Source organism: Pseudoliparis swirei, chromosome 16, assembly GCF_029220125.1.
Source record: "Pseudoliparis swirei isolate HS2019 ecotype Mariana Trench chromosome 16, NWPU_hadal_v1, whole genome shotgun sequence".
NCBI classification, from domain to species: Eukaryota; Metazoa; Chordata; class Actinopteri; order Perciformes; family Liparidae; genus Pseudoliparis; species Pseudoliparis swirei.
This window is the reverse complement of record NC_079403.1, coordinates 905349-927188: the sequence shown is the minus strand read 5'-3', so window position 1 is coordinate 927188 and position 21840 is coordinate 905349. Positions and strand designations below refer to the sequence as shown.

Genomic DNA, 21840 nt, shown 5'->3' with positions numbered 1-21840 from the left:
AGTGAAGTCACAGGGAGGTCACAGTGAGGTCACAGGGAGTTCACAGTGAGGTCACAGTGAGGTCACAGTGAAGTCACAGTGAAGTCACAGTGAGGTCACAGTGAGGTCACAGGGAGGTCACAGTGAAGTCACAGGGAGGTCACATTGAGGTCACAGGGAGGTCACCAGGGGGGAGGGGCCACACACACATGCTTACCTGAGCAGCAACAGGGTTCAGGGTGATGGCTATGGTCACCATGTTAGAGCATGACGGGTGACCCTGCTGGTTAGGCTCCGCCTTCACTTCCTGTTTCACTGCAGAGACAACACAGCTAAAGTACTCCTGTAGTAACATGTACTCCTGTAGTAACATGTACTCCTGTAGTAACATGTACTCCTGTAGTAACATGTACTCCTGTAGTAACATGTACTCATGTAGTAACATGTACTCATGTAGTAACATGTACTCCTGTAGTAACATGTACTCCTGTAGTAACATGTACTCCTGTAGTAACATGTACTCCTGTAGTAACATGTACTCCTGTAGTAACATGTACTCCTGTAGTAACATGTACTCCTGTAGTAACATGTACTCCTGTAGTAACATGTACTCATGTAGTAACATGTACTCATGTAGTAACATGTACTCCTGTAGTAACATGTACTCATGTAGTAACATGTACTCCTGTAGTAACATGTACTCATGTAGTAACATGTACTCCTGTAGTAACATGTACTCCTGTAGTAACATGTACTCATGTAGTAACATGTACTCCTGTAGTAACATGTACTCATGTAGTAACATGTACTCCTGTAGTAACATGTACTCCTGTAGTAACATGTACTCCTGTAGTAACATGTACTCCTGTAGTAACATGTACTCCTGTAGTAACATGTACTCCTGTAGTAACATGTACTCATGTAGTAACATGTACTCATGTAGTAACATGTACTCCTGTAGTAACATGTACTCATGTAGTAACATGTACTCCTGTAGTAACATGTACTCATGTAGTAACATGTACTCATGTAGTAACATGTACTCCTGTAGTAACATGTACTCATGTAGTAACATGTACTCCTGTAGTAACATGTACTCCTGTAGTGACATGTACTCATGTAGTAACATGTACTCATGTAGTAACATGTACTCCTGTAGTAACATGTACTCATGTAGTAACATGTACTCCTGTAGTAACATGTACTCCTGTAGTAACATGTACTCATGTAGTAACATGTACTCCTGTAGTAACATGTACTCATGTAGTAACATGTACTCATGTAGTAACATGTATGTAGTAACATGTACTCATGTAGTAACATGTACTCCTGTAGTAACATGTACTCCTGTAGTAACATGTACTCCTGTAGTAACATGTACTCATGTAGTAACATGTACTCCTGTAGTAACATGTACTCCTGTAGTAACATGTACTCATGTAGTAACATGTACTCCTGTAGTAACATGTACTCATGTAGTAACATGTACTCATGTAGTAACATGTACTCATGTAGTAACATGTACTCCTGTAGTAACATGTACTCATGTAGTAACATGTACTCATGTAGTAACATGTACTCCTGTAGTAACATGTACTCCTGTAGTAACATGTACTCCTGTAGTAACATGTACTCCTGTAGTAACATGTACTCCTGTAGTAACATGTACTCCTGTAGTAACATGTACTCCTGTAGTAACATGTACTCATGTAGTAACATGTACTCATGTAGTAACATGTACTCCTGTAGTAACATGTACTCATGTAGTAACATGTACTCCTGTAGTAACATGTACTCCTGTAGTAACATGTACTCCTGTAGTAACATGTACTCATGTAGTAACATGTACTCCTGTAGTAACATGTACTCCTGTAGTAACATGTACTCATGTAGTAACATGTACTCATGTAGTAACATGTACTCCTGTAGTAACATGTACTCCTGTAGTAACATGTACTCATGTAGTAACATGTACTCCTGTAGTAACATGTACTCATGTAGTAACATGTACTCCTGTAGTAACATGTACTCCTGTAGTAACATGTACTCCTGTAGTAACATGTACTCATGTAGTAACATGTACTCATGTAGTAACATGTACTCCTGTAGTAACATGTACTCATGTAGTAACATGTACTCCTGTAGTAACATGTACTCCTGTAGTAACATGTACTCCTGTAGTAACATGTACTCATGTAGTAACATGTACTCCTGTAGTAACATGTACTCATGTAGTAACATGTACTCATGTAGTAACATGTACTCATGTAGTAACATGTACTCATGTAGTAACATGTACTCCTGTAGTAACATGTACTCATGTAGTAACATGTACTCCTGTAGTAACATGTACTCATGTAGTAACATGTACTCATGTAGTAACATGTACTCCTGTAGTAACATGTACTCATGTAGTAACATGTACTCCTGTAGTAACATGTACTCATGTAGTAACATGTACTCCTGTAGTAACATGTACTCATGTAGTAACATGTACTCATGTAGTAACATGTACTCCTGTAGTAACATGTACTCTGTAGTAACATGTACTCCTGTAGTAACATGTACTCATGTAGTAACATGTACTCCTGTAGTAACATGTACTCATGTAGTAACATGTACTCATGTAGTAACATGTACTCCTGTAGTAACATGTACTCCTGTAGTAACATGTACTCATGTAGTAACATGTACTCATGTAGTAACATGTACTCATGTAGTAACATGTACTCCTGTAGTAACATGTACTCCTGTAGTAACATGTACTCCTGTAGTAACATGTACTCATGTAGTAACATGTACTCCTGTAGTAACATGTACTCATGTACTCCTGTAGTAACATGTACTCATGTAGTAACATGTACTCCTGTAGTAACATGTACTCCTGTAGTAACATGTACTCATGTAGTAACATGTACTCCTGTAGTAACATGTACTCCTGTAGTAACATGTACTCCTGTAGTAACATGTACTCCTGTAGTAACATGTACTCCTGTAGTAACATGTACTCCTGTAGTAACATGTACTCCTGTAGTAACATGTACTCATGTAGTAACATGTACTCCTGTAGTAACATGTACTCCTGTAGTAACATGTACTCATGTAGTAACATGTACTCCTGTAGTAACATGTACTCCTGTAGTAACATGTACTCATGTAGTAACATGTACTCCTGTAGTAACATGTACTCCTGTAGTAACATGTACTCATGTAGTAACATGTACTCATGTAGTAACATGTACTCCTGTAGTAACATGTACTCCTGTAGTAACATGTACTCCTGTAGTAACATGTACTCATGTAGTAACATGTACTCATGTAGTAACATGTACTCCTGTAGTAACATGTACTCATGTAGTAACATGTACTCCTGTAGTAACATGTACTCATGTAGTAACATGTACTCCTGTAGTAACATGTACTCATGTAGTAACATGTACTCATGTAGTAACATGTACTCATGTAGTAACATGTACTCATGTAGTAACATGTACTCATGTAGTAACATGTACTCATGTAGTAACATGTACTCCTGTAGTAACATGTACTCATGTAGTAACATGTACTCCTGTAGTAACATGTACTCATGTAGTAACATGTACTCCTGTAGTAACATGTACTCATGTAGTAACATGTACTCATGTAGTAACATGTACTCATGTAGTAACATGTACTCCTGTAGTAACATGTACTCATGTAGTAACATGTACTCCTGTAGTAACATGTACTCCTGTAGTAACATGTACTCCTGTAGTAACATGTACTCATGTAGTAACATGTACTCCTGTAGTAACATGTACTCATGTAGTAACATGTACTCCTGTAGTAACATGTACTCCTGTAGTAACATGTACTCATGTAGTAACATGTACTCCTGTAGTAACATGTACTCATGTAGTAACATGTACTCCTGTAGTAACATGTACTCCTGTAGTAACATGTACTCATGTAGTAACATGTACTCATGTAGTAACATGTACTCCTGTAGTAACATGTACTCCTGTAGTAACATGTACTCCTGTAGTAACATGTACTCCTGTAGTAACATGTACTCCTGTAGTAACATGTACTCCTGTAGTAACATGTACTCATGTAGTAACATGTACTCCTGTAGTAACATGTACTCCTGTAGTAACATGTACTCCTGTAGTAACATGTACTCCTGTAGTAACATGTACTCATGTAGTAACATGTACTCCTGTAGTAACATGTACTCCTGTAGTAACATGTACTCATGTAGTAACATGTACTCATGTAGTAACATGTACTCCTGTAGTAACATGTACTCCTGTAGTAACATGTACTCATGTAGTAACATGTAGTAACATGTACTCATGTAGTAACATGTACTCATGTAGTAACATGTACTCCTGTAGTAACATGTACTCCTGTAGTAACATGTACTCCTGTAGTAACATGTACTCCTGTAGTAACATGTACTCATGTAGTAACATGTACTCCTGTAGTAACATGTACTCATGTAGTAACATGTACTCATGTAGTAACATGTACTCCTGTAGTAACATGTACTCATGTAGTAACATGTACTCATGTAGTAACATGTACTCCTGTAGTAACATGTACTCCTGTAGTAACATGTACTCCTGTAGTAACATGTACTCATGTAGTAACATGTACTCATGTAGTAACATGTAGTAACATGTACTCCTGTAGTAACATGTACTCCTGTAGTAACATGTACTCCTGTAGTAACATGTACTCCTGTAGTAACATGTACTCCTGTAGTAACATGTACTCATGTAGTAACATGTACTCATGTAGTAACATGTACTCCTGTAGTAACATGTACTCCTGTAGTAACATGTACTCCTGTAGTAACATGTACTCCTGTAGTAACATGTACTCCTGTAGTAACATGTACTCATGTAGTAACATGTACTCATGTAGTAACATGTACTCATGTAGTAACATGTACTCCTGTAGTAACATGTACTCCTGTAGTAACATGTACTCATGTAGTAACATGTACTCCTGTAGTAACATGTACTCATGTAGTAACATGTACTCATGTAGTAACATGTACTCCTGTAGTAACATGTACTCCTGTAGTAACATGTACTCCTGTAGTAACATGTACTCCTGTAGTAACATGTACTCATGTAGTAACATGTACTCATGTAGTAACATGTACTCCTGTAGTAACATGTACTCCTGTAGTAACATGTACTCCTGTAGTAACATGTACTCATGTAGTAACATGTACTCATGTAGTAACATGTACTCCTGTAGTAACATGTACTCATGTAGTAACATGTACTCATGTAGTAACATGTACTCCTGTAGTAACATGTACTCCTGTAGTAACATGTACTCATGTAGTAACATGTACTCCTGTAGTAACATGTACTCCTGTAGTAACATGTACTCATGTAGTAACATGTACTCATGTAGTAACATGTACTCCTGTAGTAACATGTACTCCTGTAGTAACATGTACTCATGTAGTAACATGTACTCCTGTAGTAACATGTACTCCTGTAGTAACATGTACTCATGTAGTAACATGTACTCCTGTAGTAACATGTACTCCTGTAGTAACATGTACTCCTGTAGTAACATGTACTCATGTAGTAACATGTACTCCTGTAGTAACATGTACTCCTGTAGTAACATGTACTCATGTAGTAACATGTACTCATGTAGTAACATGTACTCCTGTAGTAACATGTACTCATGTAGTAACATGTACTCCTGTAGTAACATGTACTCCTGTAGTAACATGTACTCTGTAGTAACATGTACTCCTGTAGTAACATGTACTCCTGTAGTAAGGCATGCTGTTTGTACTCCTGTAGTAACATGTACTCCTGTAGTAACATGTACTCCTGTAGTAACATGTACTCATGTAGTAACATTGACTCCTGTAGTAACAGCCTCCTGGAGCATGTGGACTCATGTCAGGGACACCTTGAAGTCACCGAGAAGGGTCTGCTGTGACTCATCGACTCCTCATGATTATCAGGCTGCTCTCTAAGTCTCTTAGGTCAACTCCTTATTATCAGGCTGCTCTATAAGTCTCTTAGGTCAACTCCTTATTATCAGGCTGCTCTATAAGTCTCTGAGGTCAACTCCTTATTATCAGGCTGCTCTATAAGTCTCTGAGGTCAACTCCTTATTATCAGGCTGCTCTATAAGTCTCTTAGGTCAACTCCTTATTATCAGGCTGCTCTCTAAGTCTCTTAGGTCAACTCCTTATTATCAGGCTGCTCTATAAGTCTCTGAGGTCAACTCCTTATTATCAGGCTGCTCTCTAAGTCTCTTAGGTCAACTCCTTATTATCAGGCTGCTCTATAAGTCTCTTAGGTCAACTCCTTATTATCAGGCTGCTCTATAAGTCTCTGAGGTCAACTCCTTATTATCAGGCTGCTCTATAAGTCTCTGAGGTCAACTCCTTATTATCAGGCTGCTCTATAAGTCTCTTAGGTCAACTCCTTATTATCAGGCTGCTCTCTAAGTCTCTTAGGTCAACTCCTTATTATCAGGCTGCTCTATAAGTCTCTGAGGTCAACTCCTTATTATCAGGCTGCTCTATAAGTCTCTGAGGTCAACTCCTTATTATCAGGCTGCTCTATAAGTATCTGAGGTCAACTCCTTATTATCAGGCTGCTCTATAAGTCTCTGAGGTCAACTCCTTATTATCAGGCTGCTCTATAAGTCTCTATAGTCAACTCCTTATTATCAGGCTGCTCTATAAGTCTCTTAGGTCAACTCCTTATTATCAGGCTGCTCTATATGTCTCTTAGGTCAACTCCTTATGATCAGGCTGCTCTATAAGTCTCTATAGTCAACTCCTTATTATCAGGCTGCTCTATGAGTCTCTGCGGTCAACTCCTTATTATCAGGCTGCTCTCTAAGTCTCTTAGGTCAACTCCTTATTATCAGGCTGCTCTATAGGTCTCTTAGGTCAACTCCTTATTATCAGGCTGCTCTATAAGTCTCTTAGGTCAACTCCTTATTATCAGGCTGCTCTATAAGTCTCTTAGGTCAACTCCTTATTATCAGGCTGCTCTATAAGTCTCTTAGGTCAACTCCTTATTATCAGGCTGCTCTATAGGTCTCTTAGGTCAACTCCTTATTATCAGGCTGCTCTATAAGTCTCTTAAGTCAACTCCTTATTATCAGGCTGCTCTATAAGTCTCTTAGGTCAACTCTTTAGTATCAGGCTGCTCTATAAGTCTCTTAGGTCAACTCTTTATTATCAGGCTGCTCTATAAGTCTCTTAGGTCAACTCTTTATTATCAGGCTGCTCTATAAGTCTCTTAGGTCAACTCCTTATTATCAGGCTGCTCTATAAGTCTCTATAGTCAACTCCTTATTATCAGGCTGCTCTATGAGTCTCTGCAGTCAACTCCTTATTATCAGGCTGCTCTATAAGTCTCTATAGTCAACTCCTTATTATCAGGCTGCTCTATAGGTCTCTGAGGTCAACTCCTTATTATCAGGCTGCTCTATAAGTCTCTATAGTCAACTCCTTATTATCAGGCTGCTCTATGAGTCTCTGAGGTCAACTCCTTATTATCAGGCTGCTCTATAAGTCTCTTAGGTCAACTCCTTATTATCAGGCTGCTCTATAAGTCTCTTAGGTCAACTCCTTATTATCAGGCTGCTCTATAGGTCTCTTAGGTCAACTCCTTATTATCAGGCTGCTCTATAAGTCTCTATAGTCAACTCCTTATTATCAGGCTGCTCTATGAGTCTCTGCGGTCAACTCCTTATTATCAGGCTGCTCTATAAGTCTCTATAGTCAACTCCTTATTATCAGGCTGCTCTCTAAGTCTCTTAGGTCAACTCCTTATTATCAGGCTGCTCTATATGTCTCTTAGGTCAACTCCTTATTATCAGGCTGCTCTATAAGTCTCTTAGGTCAACTCCTTATTATCAGGCTGCTCTATAAGTCTCTATAGTCAACTCCTTATTATCAGGCTGCTCTATGAGTCTCTGCGGTCAACTCCTTATTATCAGGCTGCTCTATAAGTCTCTATAGTCAACTCCTTATTATCAGGCTGCTCTCTAAGTCTCTTAGGTCAACTCCTTATTATCAGGCTACTCTATATGTCTCTTAGGTCAACTCCTTATTATCAGGCTGCTCTATAAGTCTCTTAGGTCAACTCCTTATCAGGCTGCTCTATAAGTCTCTTAGGTCAACTCCTTATTATCAGGCTGCTCTATAAGTCTCTTAGGTCAACTCCTTATGATCAGGCTGCTCTATAAGTCTCTTAGGTCAACTCCTTATTATCAGGCTGCTCTATAAGTCTCTTAAGTCAACTCCTTATCAGGCTGCTCTATAAGTCTCTTCGGTCAACTCCTTATTATCAGGCTGCTCTATAAGTCTCTTAGGGCAACTCCTTATGATCAGGCTGCTCTATAAGTCTCTGAGGTCAACTCCTTATTATCAGGCTGCTCTATAAGTCTCTGAGGTCAACTCCTTATTATCAGGCTGCTCTATAAGTCTCTTCATCTGGTCACATGACATCTATTGTTTATCTAGTCACATGACATCTATTGTTCATCTGGTCACATGACATCTATTGTTCATCTGGTCACATGACATCTGTTGTTCATCTGGTCACATGACATATATTGTTGATCTAGTCACATGACATCTATTGTTCATCTAGTCACATGACATCTATTGTTCATCTGGTCACATGACATCTGTTGTTCATCTGGTCACATGACATCTATTGTTCATCTAGTCACATGACATCTATTGTTCATCTGGTCACATGACATCTGTTGTTCATCTGGTCACATGACATCTATTGTTCATCTAGTCACATGACATCTATTGTTCATCTAGTCACATGACATCTATTGTTCATCTGGTCACATGACATCTGTTGTTCATCTGGTCACATGACATCTATTGTTTATCTAGTCACATGACATCTATTGTTCATCTGGTCACATGACATCTATTGTTCATCTGGTCACATGACATCTGTTGTTCATCTGGTCACATGACATCTATTGTTTATCTAGTCACATGACATCTATTCATCCCCCTCTGTTCTCTCCTGAAGGTTCTTTACCCTTTCCCCCTGAAAGTTTTTTTTCTGTTATTTGTGAGTTGTTCCTGATAGGATGTGAGGTAAAAGGTCAAAGGTCAGGCATGTCTATGTGTACAGATTGTGAAGCCCTCTGAGGGGAGTTTGTATTTTGTGATAATGGGCTCTACATAATAAACTGTATTGCATGTCACAGCCTGGATACACAACTGTTGTAAACATCATAATAAATACAGAGCAACATGGTGAAGAAGATGGAACAGATTCAGAACGCTCTTCTCAACCTTTAAATGTCAGAAAACTGAAAAAGTTGGCTTACCTGAGCTCTTCCTGGTTGTTATGGGGCGGGGTTGGCAGGGAGGCGGGGATGTCTACTGTCTTGGAGGTGTGGCTTAGAGACAGAAGCCCCTCCCCTTTCTGCTTCACACCTTTCACTGAAAAAAACGAATCATTTCCATTCAATGATGGACTTCTCGTGTTGTTGTGTGACAGTAGCTCATCAGCAGCTGACTTCACACTCACAGCATTCATCTGCTTCTGTTATTACAACTAGGGATGCACCGATCTGATCGGCGCCGATCCATATCGGCCGACATTCCCATTATCGGTTTTGATCGGCGTTCTCAAAACGGCCGATCAGATGACGTAACATCTGAGAGAAAAACTATCGGAGACGTTTCAATCGCAGCGCAACGGAGACGATGCGCCCGGCGAGGGCCGCAGAGTGAGAGGTCAGAGGGGATCCTCACCACCGAGCAGCGTCCCCGTCCCCCGAGTTGAATCTCTGGGTCGACTCAGCCGACTCTCATGTCTGCCCCTAGAGATGCTCACGCTAAACACATTCCATCGGGAGTGAGAGGGTTTTGACCAAGTTAGCGGAAAGAACCAAGTGACACAACATCCGTTTTTCAAAATAAGATGATGACAAATCATACACTAACATATAAAAGTAAACAATTAACTGATTTTGTATCTTTATAGATCGTTTCTGAGATTTAGCTTAAATTATGCTAACATTAAAACATTGTTACTGTACCAAGGAAGAGTTTATAAAAATAAAGGTCAGACTTTTGTATGTTAAACAAAGTCCTGTAAATAGATTTCCCCAAGAGTTCCAGGAAATGAATGATGCAGATGTGTTCCATATATATCTGAAATCCCCTACAATAGCAATCAATCAATTTTGATGTATCAATTAGGACATTTTTCAAAGTAAAAGTCCTAAATGTTTAAAGAAATCTGTAATTTCTTTAATGTTTGAGGTGCTTTATATATGTATTTCCTCATAGTCCTCATAGCAATAATGCTCCACAATAAATAGAATGCTTCAATCGACACCGTGATCGGTGATCGGTATTATCGGATCGGCAGATACTGATTTCAGTGATCGGTGATCGGCACCAAAAAACCTGATCGGTGCATCTCTAATTACAACAATAAAAGAAGTGAATCATTTTCTAACAGTCCAGGAAGAAACATAACTGTATTTTACAACTTTTAGGACCTAATGAGAGAAATGCCAATGTTGGTACCGAGAAGTCAATTTACCTACAATTAGAGTCCAGGCATGAAAACGGGTCAGGGGTGAAAAAGGTGAGAAGGATAGGCGGAAGTGCTGGTGACTTCCACGAACATCGATGTTGGACGTTGTATGATAATCTATAGTTCCTCCATTCTGACACCAAGTCAGTGATCGGGCCCTATAATAATAGTAATATTGTATATAATATGGTCATTCATGAACCAACTTCCTTTTTTTTTGGGCGTGAACAAGTCTTCAAGTCTTGTGCTCTGCTGAGCCTCGAGTCTGTTCCTTGAGTCTGTTCATCGAGTCTGTTCTGCCTCTACCTGGTTGTCATGATCTTCTAAATGACTTTTTTTTCCCAGCTGCTCCTGAACGCATCATCTCACTCTTCCGGTAAGCTCTGGTTGCCAGCTCAGCAGCGAGCATGACTTCTTCTTCTCTCCCTCCCGCTCCCTCTTGCTCAGTGTGTCTCATGTATAGTTATCCCCCTGCCTCCCTTAATGATAACGATACATGCAACAAGTGTAGTTTATTTGCTAGGTTGGAGGCAGGTCTAAGTGGGTTAGATGCACGGCTCCGCTATCGAAGCTCAGACAGCTATGCTAGTTAGCCCGCCCTCTCCCGTAGTCGGCGCGGAGCTACAGTCAGCTGATAGCTGTTCCCCGGTGGTGCCCGATCAGCCGGGATCGTGGGTAACTGTTCCAGGAGTAGTAAGTCTACACAGAAGCCCGCTGTGCACCAACCACTTCACGTTTCCAACCAGTTTTCCCTGCTCAGCGACACACTGAGGAACACACCCTGGTTATCGGGAGCTCTATAGTCAGGAACGTGAAAATAGCGAAGCCACGGACCAGAGTCGTGTGCCTCCCGGGGGCCAGAGCGGGCGACGTGGAGTCTTGTTTGAAGCTGCTGGCTAGGGATAAGCGGAGATACAGTCAGATTGTAATACCGCGGTGGTAATGACGCCCGAGCCCGTCGGTCGGAAGTCACTAAAATTAATGTGGAATCGGTGTGTGCTTATGCCAAGACGTTGTCGGACACCGTAATTTTCTCTGGCCCTCTCCCAAATTTGCAGACAGGCGAATTGTATGGCCGAATGTCGTCTTTCAACCGCTGGCTGTCGAGGTGGTGCCCAGCGAATAATGTGGGCTACGTAGACAACTGGAAGACTTTCTGGGAAAGCCTGATCTGATGAGGAGGCGGCATCCATCCCACGCTGGACGGAGCGCGTCTCATTTCTGCGAATATGACCAAGTTGATCACGGACTTAATCCATGACAACCCAGGGTTCAGATCAGGAACTGGGAGCAGAGTTGTAGTTTAACACCCTTCTCTGCTCTTCCATTCGAGCAGTTACCCACCCATGACTCTAGAGTAGAGACTGTGTCTGTCCCACGGCCACTTCAATTAAATAAATCAAAAGTAAGCAGAAGAGGAGTGGTACACAATAACCTTATACAAGTTAACACCATTATTTCAGCAGTGCAACAAAATAGGTCTATTAAATGTGGTCTCCTAAATATTCGATCTCTGTCATCTAAAGCTGTGTTACTAAATGATTTAATATCAGATAATCACATTGATTTATGTTGTCTAACTGAAACCTGGCTGAGCCATGAAGAATATGTCTGCCTGAATGAATCGACTCCTCCAAGTCATATTAATACTCACATTCCTCGAGGCACCGGTCGAGGAGGTGGAGTAGCAGCCATCTTTGAATCGAGCCTAATAATTAATCCTAAACCAAAATTACACTACACCTCATTTGAAAGCCTTGTTCTTAGTCTTTCACATCCAACCTGGAAAACACTACAGCCAATTCGATTTGTGATTCTGTACCGGCCACCAGGTCCATATTCAGAGTTTATATCTGAATTCTCAGAATTTATATCTAGTTTGGTTCTTAAAACCGATAAAGTTATTATTGTTGGAGATTTTAATATCCATGTGGATGTTGATAATGATTGCCTTAGTGCTGCATTCATCTCATTGTTGGACTCGATTGGCTTCTGTCAGAGAACAGAAACCCACTCACAGCTTTGGCCACACGCTTGATCTTGTTCTTACTCATGGCGTTGACGTTGAGCATTTGAACGTCTTCCCACAGAATCCTCTTCTGTCAGACCACAACCTCATAACTTTTGAATTTATACTACCGGAGTGTACTCCGTTAGTCAAAAGTTTCTACACCAGATGTCTAACTGATAGTGCTGTAGCTAAATGTAAAGAAGCGATTCCTTCTGTATTTGATTCGATACCACGTCTCAATATAACAGAGGACTCCTGGTCTAACTTTAGTCCGTCCCAGATTGATCATCTTGTTGACAGTGCCACAGGCTCTTTGAGAATGACACTGGACTCGATAGCCCCTCTGAAGAAGAAGACAGTGAGGAAGGAGGTTTGCTCCCTGGTATAACCCTCAGACCCGCAAACTAAAGCAAACGTCACGAAAGCTTGAACGCATATGGCGTTCAACTAATCTCGAAGAATCCCGCTTAGTTTGGCGAGATAGTCTTAAAACTTATAAGAAGGTCCTCCGTAATGCCAGAGCAGCCTATTACTCATCAGTAATAGAAAAAAAAAAGAACCCCAGGTTTCTCTTCAGCACTGTAGCCAGGCTGACAGAGAGTCACAGCTCTGTGGAGCCGAGCATTCCTATAAACCTTAGTGGTAATGACTTTATGAACTTCTTTAATGAAAAGATTTTAACTATTAGGGACAAGATTAATATTCTCTTGCCCATAACCAGTGCCAATCTGTCCTCAAGTGGAATGGCCTTGGAAACCGCTGTATGCCCTGGTGTATATTTGGAGGCTTTTCTCCCATCAACCGTGACCAATTATCTTCAACGGTTTCTACTTCGAACACGTCTACCTGTCTCTTGGACCCCATCCCGACGAGGCTGCTTAAAGGCGTTTTGCCTTTAATTGGCGGCTCTCTATTAGATATTATCAATGTGTCTCTGCTAACAGGCCACGTACCACACTCCTTCAAGGTGGCTGTTATTAAACCTCTCCTGAAGAAGCCGCTCTGGATCCAGAGGTGTTGGCTAACTACAGACCGATCTCTAACCTCCCTTTCCTCTCCAAGATCCTTGAGAAAGTGGTCGCAAATCAGTTGTGCGACTTTCTACATCATAATAGTTTATTTGAGAAATTTCAATCAGGATTTAGAAAACACCACAGCACCGAGACGGCACTGGTGAAAATTACAAATGACCTCTTAATGGCAGCAGATAAAGGACTCCTCTCTGTCCTGGTCTTGTTAGACCTTAGTGCTGATAGAGGACTCCTCTCTGTACTGGTCTAGTTAGACCTTAGTGCTGCATTCGACACCATTGACCATGACATCCTGGTACAGAGACTGGAGCAGTCGATTGGCATTTCAGGCACGGCACTAATTTGGTTTAAATCCTATTTATCAGATGGATCTCAGTTTGTATTTGTAAACGATGACGCCTCGATAACCACCAACGTTAATCACGGAGTTCCACAAGGTTCCGTGCTTGGACCAATTTTATTTACCTTATACATGCTTCCTTTGGGCAATATTATCAGGAAACACTCCATAAACTTTCATTGTTATGCAGATGATACTCAACTATATCTATCGATAAAACCAGAGGAGAGCAACCAACTCTGTAAAATTCAAGCATGTCTTAAAGACATAAAACATGGATGACCTGCAACTTCTTGATGTTAAACTCAGACAAAACCGAAGTAATTTTAATCGGCCCTGAGCACCTCAGAGATCAATTATCTGGTGATGTGGATTCTGTAGACGGCATTGCCCTGGCATCCAACACCACTGTAAAGAATCTTGGCGTTATCTTTGATCGGGACTTGTCCTTTAACTCCCACGTAAAGCAAATCTCAAGGACTGCATTCTTTCATCTACGTAATATTTCAAAATCAGGCACATCTTGTCTCAAAAGATGCAGAAAAATTGGTTCACGCGTTCGTTACTTGAGACTGGATTACTGCAACTCCTTATTATCAGGCTGCTCTAATAAATCTCTTAGGTCCCTCAGTTGATCCAGAATGCTGCAGCTCGTGTTCTCACTAAACTAAGAACAGAGATCACATCACTCCTGCACTAGCTGCTCTGCACTGGCTCCCAGTAAAATCAAGAATCACTTTTAAAATTCTTCTCTTAACCTACAAAGCCTTGATTGGTGATGCTCCATCATATCTTAAGGAGCTTGTAGTACCATATTGCCCACTAGAGAGCTACGCTCACTAAATGCGGGACTACTTGTAGTTCCTAGAGTCTTAAAAAGTAGAATGGGAGCCAGAGCCTTTAGTTATCAAGCTCCTCTTTTATGGAACCAGCTTCCAATTTCAGTCCGGGAGGCAGACACAGTCACCTCGTTTAAGAGTAGACTTAAGACCTTCCTCTTTGACAGAGCTTATAGTTAGGGCTGAATCAGGTTTGGCCTGGTCCAGCCCCTTGATATGCTGCTATAGGCTTATAGCTGCCGGGGGACGTTTAGGATGCACTGAGTAACTATCTCCGCTATTTTCTCACCTTAAGGATGAATTGTCATCTCTCAATCACACGTTACTAACTCTGCTTTCTCCCGAGTCCTTAGACTTCACGTCTCATGGGGTCATCGGACCCTATGAGACGGCATAGATCCTATCTGCTGATGGATCATCGAGGTCTGGGTCGTGGAATTCCTGCTCATGACTACGCCACTGTCCTGTTGAGACTCCGCCCACTGTTGAGACTCCGCCCACTCCTCCTCCCCACCGCCATCTGCCTGATGGATCGTGGAGGTCTCCATCGTGGAATATGCCCACTATGAACTATTCATACACTCTGTCATATTCATTGAATGTATTTTAACTCTAAATCTGTCCTTCTGTACACATTACATCTATTGCATCTGTCCATCCTAGGAGGGGGATCCTCCTCTGTTGCTCTCCTCCAGGTTTCTTCCTTTTTTCCCCTGAAGGGTTATTTGGGAGTTTTTCCTGGTCCGATGTGAGGTTTTGGGGCAGGGATGTCTATGTGTACAGATTGTAAAGCACTCCGAGACAAATTTGTAATTTGTGAAATTGGGCTATACAAATAAACTGAATTGAATTGAATTGAATTAATCCAGGGGTGTCAAACTCATTTTCACCGAGGGCCACATCGGCCTCATGGCTGCCCTCAAAGGGCCGGTTGTCACTAACACGGTATAATTCTAACTACTCCAGAATATTGTTAAATAACTGTCTTTGCATTTGTTTATTGTTTATTTAGGTGTACTTATATAAATGTATAACTATATATGCAAATGTATTTAATATTATAAAATACATCTATTTAATTTCATTATATTTATTTTAACCCACATTACTTTATCAAAGATCAAACAAACATGATTACATTAACTTTGTTAAAAGCTTTGTCACAGTTGAGACAGGTGGTTCTCCACTGTCTGGGTAGTGGTTCTCCACTGGTCTGGGGCAGTGGTTCTCTACTGGTCTGGGCTGTGGTTCTCTACTGGTCTGACTTTGGGATGCACTATCACCCCTGCATGACAAGCTGAGACCTAAATCGAGGGACATTTTTAACTTCTCAAATGTATTTTGTGAAAAGATGGTGCAGTTTGAACCTGAGTGTTCAGTATGCACAACAAAACTATTTAGTAATATTCCCTTTTACAGTCAATTGTGAATCTTAAGGACACAAGAATGCCGTCACATAAAATGACGTGGCGGGCCACATTTGGCCCGCGGGCCATGGGTTTGACACGTATGTTCTAATCTATGCCATACCTGCCATAAATATCATGATACTGATACAATACCATAAAACAGTACCATAAATACGATCCTGGTATATTTATCTATAATAGTAATAAATAAAATATCTGTATGGTTCACTTTTTACCAACACTTAACAAATGGCAGTATTATTAGTATTAGCCTACAAGATATTAATGAAACTACATGGAGCCATCATAGCATTGATGATCCACTATGAGGCCGTTAGTCTCTGACCAGATGATACAGAGTTCATCAGGATGAGCAGCTGGAGAGTTACACAACTTTACAGACTGAACTTAAACATTTCACTTCTGGCATCTTTTTTAATTTTTAAAGCCGAAAATTCCGCCACTTAACGCCCCTCGCAGCGCAGTGTGCGCAGACAGCTCGACACGGAGCAGCGTGAGCTCTGATCCCGCGCTCTCTTAATGAAGTATCGATACTAAAGATATGCTAAATCACATCGCTCTTAACGTACGGGTACTTTGTTAGTATCGCTACACCGTGCAGCGTGACAGCAGCAGAAGTAGCGGCTAACATTCAAGCTAACCTAAACCACCAAACGCTGAAGACATCTGAACGCTGATTGGCCGAGACGCGACACGTCCCATCAAAGATGTTCTATTGCGAAGAGCACCACTCCACATTTTCTCCGTGTCCCACTCCAATCTCATAAACGCCGGCCAGCCAATTGACCCCCCCCCCCTACCCCAAAACAAAAACTCTTCGGATCTACACGATTCACGTAAGTCACCTATTTTGGTTTCAAAACGGCGAATTTCGCCAAAAGGTGAGGGATTCTCATGCCTGAGAGTCAAAGTGACGGATGTGACTTCCTCAATGTCAAAGGTTAAAAGGCGTTTTTTGGTCCATTTTTGGCCCAGAACTCGATCTGAAGGGAGCTGCTCAAGTGGTTCTGGGGGATCTTTGTGTTGGTGATAATCATGAACGCTGTAGATTTAAGCCTTAAAGACGAATCAGAGGGTCTAAAGAACACTCACCCTCCTGCTTAGTGATCTCCTTCCTCTCCAGCTCCTCCGTCGGAGAAAATCCGTTCACCAGTTTCTGCCTGGTGACAGGCGGGGGGGTGGGGGGCAGGGAGGCTGGCGGTGTGGGGGGGTTACTGAGGTTATTCTGCTAGAGGAACAAACGATGGTTACAGTTCAGCAGCAGTGAAGAAGAAACTTAAGCCGAGGGTTAGTGCTGTCGTCGTGATGAAGATGTAGTCGTGATGTAGTTGTAGTCGTGATGTAGTTGTGATGTAGACGTAGTCGTAATGTAGATGTAGATGTAGTGGTGATGTAGTTGTAGTCGTGATGTAGTTGTAGTCGTGATGTAGTTGTAGTCGTGATGTAGTCGTGATGTAGATGTAGTCGTGATGTAGTCGTGATGTAGATGTAGTCGTGATGTAGTCGTGATGTAGATGTAGTCGTGATGTAGATGTAGTCGTGATGTAGTTGTAGTCGTGATGTAGTCGTGATGTAGTCGTGATGTAGTTGTAGTCGTGATGCAGATGTAGTCGTGATGCAGTTGTAGTCGTGATGTAGTTGTAGTCGTGATGTAGATGTAGTCGTGATGTAGTTGTAGTCGTGATGTAGTCGTGATGCAGATGTAGTCGTGATGCAGTTGTAGTCGTGATGTAGTTGTAGTCGTGATGTAGATGTAGTCGTGATGTAGTTGTAGTCGTGATGTAGTTGTAGTCGTGATGCAGATGTAGTCGTGATGTAGTCGTGATGTAGATGTAGTCGTGATGTAGTTGTAGTCGTGATGTAGTCGTGATGTAGTTGTAGTCGTGATGCAGATGTAGTCGTGATGTAGTTGTAGTCGTGATGTAGATGTAGTCGTGATGTAGATGTAGTCGTGATGTAGTTGTAGTCGTGATGTAGTCGTGATGTAGATGTAGTCGTGATGTAGTTGTAGTCGTGATGTAGTCGTGATGTAGTTGTAGTCGTGATGCAGATGTAGTCGTGATGTAGTTGTAGTCGTGATGTAGTTGTAGTCGTGATGCAGATGTAGTCGTGATGTAGTTGTAGTCGTGATGTAGATGTAGTCGTGATGTAGATGTAGTCGTGATGTAGTTGTAGTCGTGATGTAGTCGTGATGTAGTTGTAGTCGTGATGCAGATGTAGTCGTGATGTAGATGTAGTCGTGATGCAGATGTAGTCGTGATGTAGTCGTGATGTAGATGTAGTCGTGATGTAGTTGTAGTCGTGATGTAGTCGTGATGTAGTTGTAGTCGTGATGTAGTTGTAGTCGTGATGTAGATGTAGTCGTGATGTAGATGTAGTCGTGATGTAGATGTAGTCGTGATGTAGATGTAGTCGTGATGTAGTTGTAGTCGTGATGTAGTCGTAGTCGTGATGCAGATGTAGTCGTGATGTAGTTGTAGTCGTGATGTAGTTGTAGTCGTGATGTAGATGTAGTCGTGATGTAGTCGTGATGCAGTTGTAGTCGTGATGCAGATGTAGTCGTGATGTAGTTGTAGTCGTGATGTAGATGTAGTCGTGATGTAGTTGTAGTCGTGATGTAGTCGTGATGTAGTTGTAGTCGTGATGTAGTTGTAGTCGTGATGTAGATGTAGTCGTGATGTAGTTGTAGTCGTGATGTAGTTGTGATGTAGTTGTAGTCGTGATGCAGATGTAGTCGTGATGTAGTTGTAGTCGTGATGTAGTTGTAGTCGTGATGTAGATGTAGTCGTGATGTAGTTGTAGTCGTGATGTAGTCGTGATGTAGTTGTAGTCGTGATGCAGATGTAGTCGTGATGTAGTTGTAGTCGTGATGTAGTTGTAGTCGTGATGTAGATGTAGTCGTGATGCAGATGTAGTCGTGATGCAGATGTAGTCGTGATGTAGTCGTGATGTAGATGTAGTCGTGATGTAGTTGTAGTCGTGATGTAGTCGTGATGTAGTTGTAGTCGTGATGTAGTTGTAGTCGTGATGTAGATGTAGTCGTGATGTAGTCGTGATGCAGATGTAGTCGTGATGTAGATGTAGTCGTGATGTAGATGTAGTCGTGATGTAGTTGTAGTCGTGATGTAGTCGTGATGTAGTTGTAGTCGTGATGCAGATGTAGTCGTGATGTAGTTGTAGTCGTGATGTAGTTGTAGTCGTGATGTAGATGTAGTCGTGATGTAGATGTAGTCGTGATGTAGTTGTAGTCGTGATGTAGATGTAGTCGTGATGCAGATGTAGTCGTGATGTAGTTGTAGTCGTGATGTAGTTGTAGTTGTGATGTAGATGTAGTCGTGATGTAGATGTAGTCGTGATGTAGTTGTAGTCGTGATGTAGTTGTAGTCATGATGTAGATATGTAATTGCAGAAGTAGTACTGTAGCAGTAGTACTGCAGTAGTACTGCAGTAGTACCTTGTATATGAGCTGGGAGTAGTAGTCCGTTACTCCGTCCAAGCAGCCGTTGCCGAAGGAGCCGGTCAGTCTGGAGTCGGGGCCCAGAGAGGAGCTGCCGTGCGGCGGGAACAGACTCAGATCGACCCCCAGAAGCGGCTCCATCAGGGGAAGCACCGACAGCTGGGGGTGGGGGGGGGGCAATCAAGATCAAAACGTCACACACTATGACGAAGAGCAGGAAGTTCAGCAGTAACATGTTTCAGCGTTCAGCAGCTGACGAGTCGATCAATCTCTGAAACATCAGCCACGATTCTCATCATCAATGAATCCTTCTTCACAAGCTCTCGGTCTGAAATCACACGTCACAGAACGTCACCACGGACTGGGGCGGACATTTTATTAACGAAATGCTTCACTAGAAAAGATATGACCAAAGAAAGGGAGGCAAGACAAAGGAGTCAAGAGGAGCTGGTCTACCTGTCCGAGGCCAGAGGAGGCGCGGAGCATCTCCTCCTCCTCATCTTTCTTCCTCCTCTTGTTTTTGGAAGAAGCTCCATCTTTCTCTTGAGCGAGTCTCTTCCAGCGCCGAGTCTTCTTCCTGCCAGACGAATCCAGGAGATCTGGACTGTCCATCCTGACCTGGAGGACAGTGGTGTGAAGAGTCACATGGTCCACCCACATGCATCATAAACTAGCCTCCTGTACTTGGACCAGTCAGAGATCCCGTGACCTGACATGGGTTAGTTAGCTTACAGCTAGATCATTACTCTCTCAATTAACTGATAACTAGCTCAATGACATTTAATATCATTAACTCAACTAGCTAGCTAATAAATAGCCGAAACAGCTAATGGCTAGCCTGAACAGCTGATAACTAGCTAAGTTAGCTCATAATGAGATCAACCAACTGATAACTAGCTTATAACTAGCTCAAGTATCTGGTAACTAGCTTAACTAGCTAGCTAATAATATCATAAATAGCTAACAACTACCTCAGTTAGCTAACAACTAATCTGAAAAGCTAATGACTAGCCAAGTTAACTGATGACTAACTCATTGAGCTCCTAACAGTTAGCTCCATTAGTTACCACGTTGCCATGGGAGCCAGTCCTGTCCTCTTCAGACCGGACGCTCTCATTGGACAGCCGGCTGGCGGGGGGCATGTCCTTCAGCAGGTGTCTGAGGAGCTCCTCCCCCCCCCAGCATGCTCCTCCCCGACCTGAGCTCAGTGGACCCGATACGTCCACAGACCTCGGCGCTCGGGACCGACTGACCTTGAACTCGGGGCCGGCTGCAGACGGGGGCCCTCTGGCTCCGCCCCCCCCCAGGGCGGAGCCTCTCGGCTGGGCCGACAGCTGCTTCTCCAGCTCAGAGGACGGAGCCAGGCTGGACTGGGAGGAGTTGAGAGGGGAACACAGTTCTGATTGGTCCGCGCCGCACCGGGTGGGCGTGGAGCAGGAAGTGTCTGACACGGCCGGAGTGGGCGGAGCTGTGGCGTCCTCAGAGTACGAAGAGAGCGGCGTCCTGGCTCCTCCTCCGCCAGCTGCGTCCTCTCCGTCCCCGCTCCTCTTCCTCTTCGGTTTGTCGTCAGGGATGATGTCCGAGGAGAGCTGGATAAGGGAGGTGGGGGGGAGAGAGGGGGAGTCGTGTCGAGGAGCCCGGCCTCCAGGATGCAAAGAGGGGCCCGTGGGCCAGACCTGCTCCTGGGCCGAGGAGCCGGTGGGGCCTGAGATCCTGGAGCCGGGATGGGGGTCCGTTGGGGGCCCGTGCTCAGGCAGGGCCCCGCCCCGCTCGGCTGCGGCCCTGGGCAGTAGACCTGGGGGCGGGTGTGCTCCAGGGGCCAGGGGTCCGCCTGTGAAGCCCTGGTAGAGGCCCTGGTGCCGGGGGGGCGGAGTCGCTGCTGGGGGCGACTGGAGGAAGTCCTGGGGCAGCTCAGAGCTGAAGAAGGGCCCCCCAGAGCCTCCAGAGGGGAGAATGGCTGTTCTTCCAGATCCAGGACCAGGACCGGATCCAGGACCAGATCCAGGACCGGATCCAGGACCGGATCCAGGACCCACGGAGGCTCCCAGGAGGCGTTGCTGCTGCAGCTCCTGTCTCTGCTGCAAAGAGCCACGACGCTCCACCTGAGGAGGAGAACAGCTGTGTGTTTCTACTTCCTGTTCTCTACAGAACAGCCGTGTGTTTCTACTTCCTGTTCTCTACA

The 21840-nt window shown here is 43.0% G+C and overlaps 1 protein-coding gene across 1 annotated transcript in view; it reads right to left on the bottom strand.

The window, feature by feature from the left end:
• The window catches only part of LOC130206592 (histone-lysine N-methyltransferase 2C-like), a 134748-nt gene that overhangs the window by 15575 nt on the left and 97333 nt on the right, over positions 1 to 21840 (bottom strand). Inside the window, exons 52-57 of the mRNA XM_056434638.1 lie at positions 20726 to 21760; positions 20115 to 20276; positions 19656 to 19817; positions 17294 to 17429; positions 9328 to 9442; positions 197 to 311 (exon numbers count right to left, since the gene is read on the bottom strand). Coding sequence (XP_056290613.1) covers positions 197 to 311; positions 9328 to 9442; positions 17294 to 17429; positions 19656 to 19817; positions 20115 to 20276; positions 20726 to 21760 — 1725 coding nt within the window. The remainder of the gene's footprint in view (positions 1 to 196; positions 312 to 9327; positions 9443 to 17293; positions 17430 to 19655; positions 19818 to 20114; positions 20277 to 20725; positions 21761 to 21840) is intronic.